The following is a 12443-nucleotide window of genomic DNA, read 5'->3' on the forward strand; positions in this document are numbered from 1 at the left end:
ATGTGGAGCTGGCTGGCTTTTGGTTAATTGAGAAACCATGAGTGGTGTGAGGAGGTCACCCTATCATTTATTTTAATTTTCTTCTCTTGTGTCTTCCCAGTCACTTGTTCATCTTAGGAACTTGACTTAGATTTGAGACCGGTAAGAGCATGTGTTAATTTGGGTTAAGGAGGTGAGCCCAGGTATTTCTGCCAGTGTGGTGATTTAATAGGAATCTGGATATCATTAAACAGATCCTTTGAGTCTCAGTCAGACATGGTGAATATAGATTGGGGAAACATCTTACAGAATTTAATACACATATTAATCTCCTGAAACTTTACAACAATACATAAACTAGCAGAATAAAAGTAATCTCTTTCAGCCTGTGTGGGAGTGGATATAGGTAAAGCACTGGAACAGTTTCTTTGGCCAGGGTAAAAGCACTAGATGGTACTTCCGTATATCTCCCGTAGAGGAAATCATGTTCTCTCTTTGTCTCAGTGTCCTCAATTTCAAACTGGAATGACTGGTTTCAAAGTTATTTTTAATAACTTGACCTTGGGTTTCATAGGTTTATCTTAGAAACTGTATAGGGAATTCAAGGGAACCTGAACAAAGCAGACTTTAAGCCCAACTCTGAACTGCCCCAAACACCACTGATTAAAGAAGATTCTGCACTTGGATCAATTTTCTGATTTGATGTGCTACATGAATTTAATTTGAAAAAAGTTCTGTCAGCCTAAAATATTTTATAACCGCTAGACTAGATGAGCTCTGTGATTCTGTATAGCCTGAATGAAGTCTTCCCTCTAAACTTTGTTTATTTTTATTTATTTTTAAGATTTATTTATTTATTTATTTATTTATTTATTTATTTATTTATTTATAGAAGCACTGGGTACATTCAAAAGTGTGGGAGGGTGAGAGAATTCACCAGAGCCAGAGTGGGGAACAGAACAGGCAGACTGATGAAATACACTGCTAAAGGGAGCAGCGGGTGTGGCAGGAGAGGTCTGCGCACCATGTGGGACCTTCGCTGGCGGCCGGGTATTGAGCCAGCGCTGCAGAAGCTGGGGGCAGCTTTGCAGCCCAGCACTCAACCGCTGCGCCACCGGGGAGGCCCTATTTTTATTTTTTTTAAAGATTTATTTTTTATGCATATAAGGACTGGGGTATAGGCCAGAGGTATAAACCTCTGGGGAGGTGAGAGGATTCACCAGAGACAGAGTGGGGAGCAGAACAGGCAGATCTACTGAAATACACTGCTGAGGGGAGCAGTAGGCAAGACAGGAGATGTCTGCTGGGCCATGTGGGTCAGCTCCATGGCAGGGGATCAAACTCATGTTGCAGTGGCCGATCATAGCTTGATAGCACTGTCTTTAACCCCGTGCTACCAGGGAGGCCCCCACTTTCATTTTATTTTGCTTGGAAATTTCTTCTTCGCCTTTATACCCTTTTGAGATCCTACATCAAGATTTAGATTAAATGCCATCTTTTCTCTGAAATCTCCCTCAGCAGGAAGTTCAGCAGTATAGGGGACTTCACTAGAAAGCTCTGTGGCTACATTTGGCTTAAGGTACTAGATACTTGTTAATCTAATCAAGGATTCCATACCTTGAATTTTGTGTGAAAAAGGGATGGTTAAAGGAGACTCATGGTAATATGCATTAGCTTTAATAAGCTCATTTACTTTGAAAACACTCACAGCAAAATACTCACAGAAACTTAACCTAAGAAAACAATAACAGATGTATCTAGCTAGCTAGCTAGCTAGCGCTCTCTCTCTCTCTCTCTCTGTGTGTGGATATAATGATTTTTAAATTTTTTTAAAGATTTATTTTATTTTCTTGCATACAAGAGCCGGGGCACAGGCCAGAGATGCAGGGGGGCCGGAGGTAAGGGGATTCACCAGAGACAAAGTGGGGAACACAACAGACAGACTGACTGAAACACAATGCTGAGGGGAGCAGCAGGCAAGCCAGGAGAGGTCAGCTGCGCCATGTGGGTCTCTCCCCGGCTATGGCTCGAACTCGTGCTTGCAGTGGTCATGGCCAGCTTCACAGGCTGCATCCCAACCCCTTGCGCCACCAGGGAGGCCCTCTATATAATGATTTATTACATTATATAGTGATAAGGCTAAAAAAATCTCAAAACTGAATATAGAAGGCAAATATACATGAACAACACAGATTAAATAAAGTTTATACTTTGAAATTATAGTCTTTAATTATCATGTTTTAGAAAAATATCTCATGATGCAGGAATATGCTGATTATACACTGCTAGCAAAGACGGCAAGGCATAAACTATATGCAGAACATGCTGACAATGTTATTATTCATTACATCTACTCAAAGGAAATATAGAAAAAGAGTAGAATGATTGCTACTTTAATTTTCTTTTCTGCACTTTGTGAGTTCTTCAAAATTTGAAAAAAAATTATTTTTAGTATAAAAATACAGGTAGTTTTAAATATCTGGCAAAGCAAAAAACCACATTATTCACCAAAGTTAAAAGTGCAATGGTTTCCAATAGTTTTCATCACCAGAATTCCTCAATCACATGACAGTTGGAAACACAAATGTTTAAGTCTACTACTATAAGAACTTAGAAGGGACAAGTCCTACAGGTCTAAGAGAACTCACCTTAAGTAGTGTAGGGGAAGATTCTCCTAGAAATAGGTTGCAGACTCTACTCTGCCCCAGGCCAGCTGCATAGTTCAGTAAATAGCTTCAGAACTTGGGGCTTTAGCTTTGTCATTTGCAAAGGTAATGTATGTATTTTCTTCTTTTTTCCCTCTATCCTTAGTGTTTAGAACACTGGAAGTTATCAGTCATGTATATTAACTATCATGTAAGTTGACAAAGATGAGTAAGATGCATGGAGTATATAAACTATAATGAAAAGTATGAACAAAGATAAACTAAAAGTCTAGGTTTCTTGATTCAATTCTTCAAATCTATATTATGAATTATTAGGTAACCAAATGAGACCTGAAACATAAACATGGACGTCTGCTTTGTTTACTTTTTGACAAGTCTAAAGTTATACACCTTCACAAATTCATCAACATCTGAGACTAGTTGAAGGAAAACTGAGATTTCACAATGTGGAAAAGAGGGGCCAATATCTATAAGCAGGTAGTGACAACCAAACTCTGAAGCAGGGGGCAGCTACATAGGAGACAAAGACAATTCAGTAAATTCTGATGATCAAAGTCAGGAGATCAAAACTAACTGAATGAACTATGTAGCACAGAACACTATTGAGACTGCAAATTGGAATTACAGACTCAAGGTACACCAGATATGCAAAAAACTAAGAGGGGCACCTGGCCTGGGATAAAATTGAGGTTTATCTAAACAAATAAGTAGGGAGTCAGTGTTCATAAAAATATACAGGCAATGTCCCCCAAATGACACTCAAATATTGTACCCTCCACTGGGAGTGAGGTGTAATGAACTGATACAGCATATGTTGTTCTCTGATTCTGACCAACATAATCTCTTGGGGGCCAAAGTATAGATATATGCAGTATGAAAGTACATAAGATCAGTGATTAAGGCCCATGTTAAAAGGCTGCTAACCTGCAACTAGGGCAGGCATAAAAAATAAAATAAGACTGTCTGATATTCGCATGAACTCAAATGAGCAGGGATTGGAAAAATAGAGAATATATTTTGCCCTACATCTTTCTGGCTATCAAAGCTTTTCTAGGTTATGACACCAGCTATGATTGCTCTCTTTAACACAGTGAAATCATTTCTAAGTGAGTAGCCTAGTAAATTTAGAGGAGTAAACTATTCTTGCATATGTCTTCAAGATCTATAATGGAAGATAAATTCTGTTAGCCTGGGCATGGCAAGGTATTTATTTCAACTGCTCCATTTCCGTGGAACAAACAAAAACCATTTCAAGCTTATGCATCTCCTATTTAATAGGGAAAGGAAGAAACACTATGTTCCTCGCCATGCCCCGAACACTGGCTGTCACAGACCAGTGGCGACCAGAATGGAAGAGAGGCCTTGTCTATTATCACCACTGGATATCAAAGTCCTCTGGGCTACATGTGCTTATATCCTCCTATCCAAACCAGCCTATAACTGAATGATGCTGAGCAAAAAGCAAAGAGAAAACTATCATGGTAGGAACATCAGGACATTTTGGATGCAAAGCAGAAGCTTATCTTTTTTACTGTTGCAGCTCCAGAGAAAATCAATTTTGACACAGAACTGCCACTTTACAAGCAAATAACTATACTTTCCAATAACCTAATCTGTGCAAAGCCTACTGAAAATTCCCTAAAGAACCAGTAGTTAAAACCTCCATTAAATCAAAGGGTTTAATATGGGAAGGGAAGAGAGGATGCAGTTTGACTTGGGAATGTAATGGACTCAGTGGGGAAATAAATATGTTGTTTTATGTGTACAGTTACAGAATATGAGAACACGGCATTCATTTCAAAGGGAATTCTCTTGCTGTGCAACTTATTCCTAAACAGATGTGATTTTTGCTTATTCAAAAACATTTAGGTAACAATTACAGCATAATAAATTATAATTGCCATCATCTTCCAGCTACGTAATGCTTTCTATGCAAACACAAAGAAAAGGCAATTACACAAAACCATAAAACCATTCGCAGGTAGGTTTTGCAACCTAGATTAATAATCTACATTATTCTCACATAAATACTGCATTGTGCCTTCTATATGTTTCCTACTATGGTGTGTGCAAACTACCAAGCAAATGACTGAGCTTTGTTAATCACAGACTGGAATGTTCCCCAGCAGAGTAGTTTTAAGGGTGTCAGGAATGCCTCCCAGCCCTCAGACAGTTTCTTTTACAGCTTCAGTCATCTAACACCACACCACGCAGGAGCTCCAATCCACTGGACACTCAAACACAAATACTCCAAAGACAGGCTGGTGGTTACACACGCAGTAGTGCCCTAAGCTTTAACATAAATAAGGAACCAGTTTTCGACAGGACAGGGTCCTAAGAGCAGGGAGAAACAGACCACTATCCAGATGTTCTGACAGAAAGAAGGATACGGAAAGGCATGTGGTTCAGAGATGGGGTATCAACACACACTGTCAAAGGGTGACAGGAAATGTACCAAATAGGAGTTGGGAAAAAAGATATTCAAAGACAAGAGAAATAGCTCTAACATTCATTTATTTATCTATTGTCCTTTTATACCAATCTGTAATTTCACATGGTAAAGGAGTTCAGGAATGATGACATAATTGAAATAACCTCTTTCTGACAAAACAAAGGATTGTTCTTTACCTTTCATATTTACCATGTAGCATTTGGATGGGTCAGGGAATGTGACAGAGATGGTAAATGGCTTGTCTTCAGGTCAGCTTTTCCCAAGTAACTGATAAGCCAAATAAACTGTTAATAATGGGAAACTAAATTTTATTCTTAACTACTACTTATTTAACATGCTAATTTAGGAAGTGGCTTAAGAGCTCCTCGCCTCCACACCACACAGTGTTCACCCAAGTGTTATTTACAAAGCATCCCTCACATTCACATTGTTATAAAGGAACTAAGAACTAAAATAGAGAACACACAGTTTCCTTACCCTTGAGAGGCTCACTGTTTACAAGGGGGGAAATGGATGGATCCCACTTATGGGTGGGATCGATGCAATAATGCGGAAGTACAAAGAGTGGGGTAAGATAAGGGAAGAGACCATCTACCTTCTTAAGAGGACTTTGCAGAGTTGGTGTCATGTCCTGAACGATAAGAAGGTGCTTGCTAAGTACATGAAGTAGAGAGAATAACATGTACAATGGCATCTGTAAAATGAAGATAATGTGCCAACAGTTCTTTCTTATCTATGAATGCTTTACAACAATAACATATTTACACTATTACATGAAGCTGCACAAGGAGTCAACAAATGTTTATGTGGCTTGCTCACTCACAAGAGCACCCTTTTGCTACAAGCTGCATTAAAGCATTAAGTGACCCACTTATAGACCATCTACTCACAGAGTATATTTTTAAAGTTCTTATCTAACTAGAAAGTAATCATTTCACAACCAAAACTAAAGAAAATATTCAAGTACCTGGAAAAAGAAAACTTCAAGGTCACATTTACTACTGCTCTTTCACAGAGTCTACTCTAATCTCTATTCCAATCCTGCAATTTTTTTTTTAAGATTGATTTTATTTATTTATTTATTTATTTATTTATTTATTTATTTATTTATGTATTTATTTATACAAGAACCGGGGTACAGGCCAGATGCACGGGAGGGTGAGAGGATTCACCAGAGACAGTGCGGGAAACAGAACAGGCAGACTGATGAAATACACTGCTGAGGGGAGCAGCGGGCGTGACTGGAGAGGTCTGCAGTGCCATGTGGGACCCTAGCCGGCTGGCCCGGATCGAACCGGCACTGCAGAGGCTGCGGACAGCTTCACAGCGCTGCACTCAACTGCTTGCACCCCTAAGGGAGGCCCTCCACTTCTGCATTTTATGCTTCACTTGGAAGTTCACAAGCATACAGGATTTCTCATTATGAAATGTTCAACTTCACAAGAAAAAGACCTGCCTTCTGAGTTGGTGACACATCTAGGATACTGGGGCTAATGGGTGTTCCAGAAATGTTTCACTCAATTCTGAGTCCTGAAACATATACATGGTTTACATAGGCATTAGTAATCCCAATTTCTAAAGTCCCATGGATGAGGAATGCCATAGCCACACCTTCCATAAATAAGTATAGTGGATAGGGATATATAGCAGGGGATGAAGACATTCAAAATGTGAAAGCTGTGCAGGAAATATGACCATTGTAAATCTCAAGATATGAACAAGAGATTTAGGAACAAAAGAACTTGAGCAGAGATTCCACAAAGGCAAGGTCAACCTGACTATTGTAACCCTTCATGCAAGGTTTGCCATAAGGGGAACAGTCAAGTATTTGTTAAAGTAGTAAAGACTAACTTTTGGGTCTCCAGAGATACCACTAGATGTACAAAATCAATTCTACAAACCAGGCGATATTAACAAAAATAGATAATTTAAATCATTAAAAAATTAGTCCTGAAGCAGTTGAAAAAATCTGACACCACAAAGAATGACAATACCCCAAAGAAGCAGTGTGAAGTATGAATGAAGATTTTGTTTATAATGCTTAACCTGGGTTAACTTTCCACCTGCACCCAAAAGTTAACCAAGCTCCTTAATAGTTAGGAAAAAATCTCTTTTAACACTCACCTTCTTTTTGAATCTTACTGATTTTTGATCATTGGGATATATATGATTAACATCAGAAGGCTACTGATTAAAGCGACCCACTTGAGGAATGCCTTTGTTTACTGAAGCTTAAATGCAATGCTTCCATCTTTCACCAAAAGTCAGAATTAAAACAAGTAACATGAAGTTAATGTTTGAAATTTCCAAGAGTCTGCACTGAGAGCACTGTTGCTAATTGTCCCTTAAAACCATATGAAACATTTTTCTAAGGCCTTAGAACTAGGTAAAAATACAGTGTTCCACCCCTCCCAGAACCAAAATGAAATATTTTTTCTGAAAACAGGAATTTTTACATTCTTTCGTTGTCTTGGCTGCCAGGAACCTCAGTGTCAATTTCATAAACAATTTCAGCAACTGCATGAACATGCGTAATTTATAAAGTTGTTTTGTCATTCCTCCCATCTAGCATTCACTTTTATTCCTACTTTATTCAACTTTTCCAATTACTGCAAGTACCATTTTGAAAACTATTGGAGTAAAAATATAACACAATTGAAAAATGTATTTACTTTTATTACAATTCTCCAATTTGTTTTCATTCTACTCCTGTTTGTTCAGTTCAAATACAGGAATGACAAAAGGTCATGTCAGCTACATTTTTGTTTTTTATAGCAAATAAGAGTGCTGATTTACAAAGGGAATGTTCAATCACTATAAAATTAATTTTCCAGCTATAAAATAAAGCTCAATTCTGTATAATATTCTATTGGAGAAATGTGTATTGTGACATATCAACTACAGATTTAAGATACATATGTGATTACATAAAACAAGTATCATACTATGTGAATTAGGAAATTAAAACGGAGCAAAATTAAAACATCTATCTTTAACTTAATGATTTTAAAACCTAGAGATGACATGGTTATTTTAAATTTATTCCAACTGCCTATTACATTCAGTTAAGGAGATTTTCAAAGCAATATATTGAAAATATACACACTACGTAATGACTTTGCTTCTCAGCAGGTAGCATTCTTTTAAAAATCTAATTTATTAGAAGAAATGCTGTAGTCATAGCTTAATGCCAAACAATCCCAGATGGGCAAGATAACAATTGTCAAAGGATCTGATACCTGAATGGGATATGAGGAGTAGAGAAAAGAGAGACAAAGGAAGGTTAAACTAAATCATACTGCAAACGAGGAGGAGGGGAGTATTTAATTCTCTTTGGAGTTTATTAACAGTGGTCAGCAGAATCTCTATCATTCAAAATATTAGAAGTCAACTGGGAGAGGGTAAACCAAGCTGAACATAGAAAGAAATAAAAATCAGAACCCTCTAAGTAATTTACAAACAGAAAAGAAATCCTATAGCCAACACAAAATAAGTGTTGCTGACATTCCTCTTTGTATCATACCCAGATTTAAGAAAATTTAAGGCATGTCTTCCCTGATCTCTGGAATAGAAACATGAAAATCCCAACTAAGGCTAATGCAAAAGTGAGTGTTCTTTGATGTAATTTTATCTGTGCAAAAATGTTTTTATTTAAATCACTGGCGATCTGTTTTATGCAGCTGAGAAATTATTTTCTCTTTTACATAAAAAAAACACATAAATTTAGGGGCCTCCCTGGTGGCACAAAGGGTTAAGACACAGCACTATGAAGCAATCCACAGCTACTACAGCATGAGTTCCATCCCTGGCCAGGGAGGTGACCCACATGGTGCAGCAGACCTCTCCTGATTTACCCATTGCTCCCCTCAGCAGTGTATTTCAGTACATCTGCCTATTCTGTTCCCCACTCTGCCTCTGGTGAATCCTCTTGCCCCCACACCTCTGGTTTGTACCCCAGTTCTTGTATGAATAAATAATCTTTAAAAAAACCATAACTTTGTAAGAATTTTAAAATTAATGTCTGCTCATCTCTTAGCCATGCTTTGAGGAACCTCTTGTGATCAATCTGTTTGGCTGTTCTACAACAAAACTCTTTATATGGAAGATCTGCTACAAATTGCTGGTTTCCACAGCTCCCTGGAATTGTGGCTCACTTTAGCTCCTTTGTTGTCTGGTGCAAAACAACAATCATGTAATTTTCCTCATCACTGACAAAACATTATGAGCATAGTATGCTATCTCATATAAAAATTCAGCCCCTTTTATTAAATTAAGTCTCCTCTCCTACCTAAAAGCATAGCATCTATTGGTGAACAAAGGGTATTTGTTTGCATTCCCTGTAACAGAAATATTTACATCTAATCACCACTATTCTCATTTCTCACTTTTGACCACTAAAGGTTAAAAACTGTATCACTAACTTCCCTCATGATGACAAAACTGGGAATAAATTGTAATAGTGACCTAGAAAGAAAGTCTACAATTACCTATTCCTCTCCAATTAACTTTGAACTTTGGCCAAAATACATTTTCTGAATCAAAAAAGAACAGCAGAAAGAATCCTAAAAGTTTAACAAACTAAGACTTCTCTGCAAGCCCCATGATCACTTTTGCCTTTCTTTTCTCAATCTTTATTCCCAAGAATACTGGCAAAAAGGCTCAAAGAATGAAATTCTGATGTATCTGTTTGGTAGAAGCAGCAGCACCTTTGACATTTCTCAATATCTCCCCCAGAGTGGGCTGTCACCAAACAACTGCTGAGTGATGAATGAATGCATTTACGAGTGAAATAAGTGGGAGCACACAGCTGAGGAGTTTCTTTTTGGGTCTCAGAATACTCCAGGACAGCACCTGATTCTTGAGTGATTACACCCACTTAACAACTCAGATGGCCGCCTGATTGTGTGTGCAGTGAATCATTTGCTTTCACTTCAATTTATGGCAATTCTGCATATTAACCTAGTTGAATAAGAACTTTAACACACTTCTTAAAATAAATCTGGGTTTGTGGAGAGAAGTTTGGGGTTTATTCATTCCTGTGGAAATACATCCTCCATAAACTAAGCTTCTGAAACTGGTTAATGTTCATTTTGCACAGAATCTGTCTTATGAAAACTTTTAAAATGAAGCGGCACACCCAACATCCTGATCCTCTGCCTTTTTACCCTTGAAGTGACAGCTTTCTCTACTGGGTCCTGAGTAGATTAAAAGGTATGCCCTACGGGTTGCATTATCTCTAAATCATCCATGATGTATTACGCTTAGTTTAAATAAGTGAGTCCCATTTGCACAATTGCCCTATTAATTTACTCATCATTGATTTACACCACTTTTGCTGGAGATCCTCCACCAGACCCCTATTTTACATGTATTCTCACTAGCTCGGTTTCAGTATTTCACTCCCCTTCAGCCCTCCCTATCTCAATGCTCTTCATTTGTCTTCATTTACTCATCTTTTATCTCCATCCTCCCCAGATCCTCCCCCTGATGCCGTCTTTTTGTTTCCTCCTTCTCCTCCATTTTCCTTCTCCTCCAGCCTTCCTCCCCTCTCACTAAAGAGCACCTAATAAATCTCCAATTAGAGGTTAGCAACCCAGAGAAAAGTAGTGTGAAAGCTAAGAAATACAGGTAGGCCAAAGCACTTGATAAAAATCAGAAAAAAAAGAAGAAAAAATGCTCAGACCACATGAATGCAGTCTGACATCTAATCTTGGGATTTCAAGTATTAAATTGTTAACAAAGAGGACACCTTTGCTAAGGGCCATATAATAAAGGTGGCAAAAATTATACCTTCTGTCACCCTGAAGAACATTTAGCTTAGTTTTTTTTACTCCTTATATCTCATTTTTAGACGCTTATATTACTATTCAGCTAATAAGCAGGAACTCCCCTCCTTCATCTATAGCCACAACCAAATCAACACCCTTTTCAACATCTAAGATGAAAACACCACTAGTAATATTGAAGGGCTGAAATATGGCCATTATCACTATGATTTCTATAGGCAAGGGTTATAACTCATTACATGAAGATTTTTATTCAGATAAAAATGACTTTTTTATTTGCGATGACACATTAAAATCGTTACTGTGGGTTCCCTATCCTTCTAATTCTCACTTGATTCACTTTTCCAAATAAAAACTAGTAGTGAGTTTATGCAAAAATATATACAATAGGGGAGCAGGATTCAAAAGGCGCCATTCCCGCCCCACTGATCTGGGCTACAGCCCGCGTCCTGGAACTGAGGGCTTTGGAACAGAGACCCGGGGCACGAAATTAGGGGCGTGGGTTCCCCACGACGGTGGGGCACAAGGCAGACACAGCACCCCAAAGCCGTTGAGGTGTACCCTACCATCCCCGCTCTGCTCCCTGTCCCACGGGGTGGAAAATCAGCTCCCCAAGGGCTCTAGGAGAGATCTCTGGCACCACCTAGCGACTTGAAGCCAGCAGAGGCTCCTGAAGGAGCTAGTGGCCAGCTGGGGAGTTTGCCCACACCGGGCCCCTTCCGAACAAGTAGTCTGAGCCCACAGGGAGAGCGAGCACCCACAGCCGGGGCAGACCAGGTGCGCAGAAGAGTGTGCCTGAGACCAGACACGCAGGGAGTGTGTCCCACATCACCATTTTAGAACAGGGACATTTCTTCAGTAAAGACTACCTGCAAAAGGCTTCCTCAGGAGCCAGAGGTGAGCGGGGGAAGTTCGCCCACGCCAGACCCCCTCTGGCCTGCAGTCCAAGCCCAGAGGGGAGCAGGAACCCACCGCCGGGGCAGACCAGGCGCACAGGGGAGTGTGTCCCTACATCGGCATTTTAGAACAGGGACCTTTCTCCAGTAAAGACTGCTTGAAACTGACAGATGACTCCTGGAAGAACCAGAGGGGAACAGAGAAGCCCACCCAAGATGCCGGCCAGTCCCAACTACACAGTGTCCCAACGCATACGGCAAATTAGAAAACAGACAGTAGGGAAGAGAAGAACCACACGCAACCTAGCAACTCTCCAGAGAAAAAGCACACCACAAAAAGAAAGCCAGCCCCCAGATTGCAAAGACAATAACTTGGAAGAATTTCTGAGCCTTCCAGAAAGAGAATTTAAAATTGCCGTGATTAAAAAACTAACAGAAGTCATAAAGGAAAACAATGATAAGGGAAAAATAATCAACGATCAGAAGAATGCAATTGAGTCCCTAGAGAGGGAAAACAATGGTCAGAAGAAAGAAATTGAGTCCCTAAAGAGGGAAGTAAAAGAAATGCAGGAGATCAAAGAATTAATGGAAGAACTAAAGAATTCTGGGAAAAGCAATGAAAGCAGAATAGATGAAATGGAAGAACGAATAAGTAATCTTGAAG

At 39.1% G+C, this 12443-nt stretch overlaps 1 protein-coding gene across 4 annotated transcripts in view; it reads right to left on the minus strand.

The window, feature by feature from the left end:
• The window catches only part of AUTS2 (activator of transcription and developmental regulator AUTS2), a gene marked incomplete at both ends in the record, with an annotated part of 1071450 nt that overhangs the window by 439434 nt on the left and 619573 nt on the right, over positions 1–12443 (minus strand). The window contains one exon of one of the 4 annotated variants that reach the window (XM_084249187.1): positions 8627–8659. The exons of the other annotated variants lie outside the window; for them this stretch is intronic. Coding sequence (XP_084105313.1) covers positions 8627–8659 — 33 coding nt within the window. Of the gene's footprint in view, positions 1–8626; positions 8660–12443 lie in introns of those variants that run through there. 4 annotated transcript variants of the gene reach the window in all.

Source organism: Talpa europaea (genome assembly GCF_964194135.1).
Source record: "Talpa europaea genome assembly, chromosome: 12".
Classification (NCBI taxonomy): domain Eukaryota; kingdom Metazoa; phylum Chordata; class Mammalia; order Eulipotyphla; family Talpidae; genus Talpa; species Talpa europaea.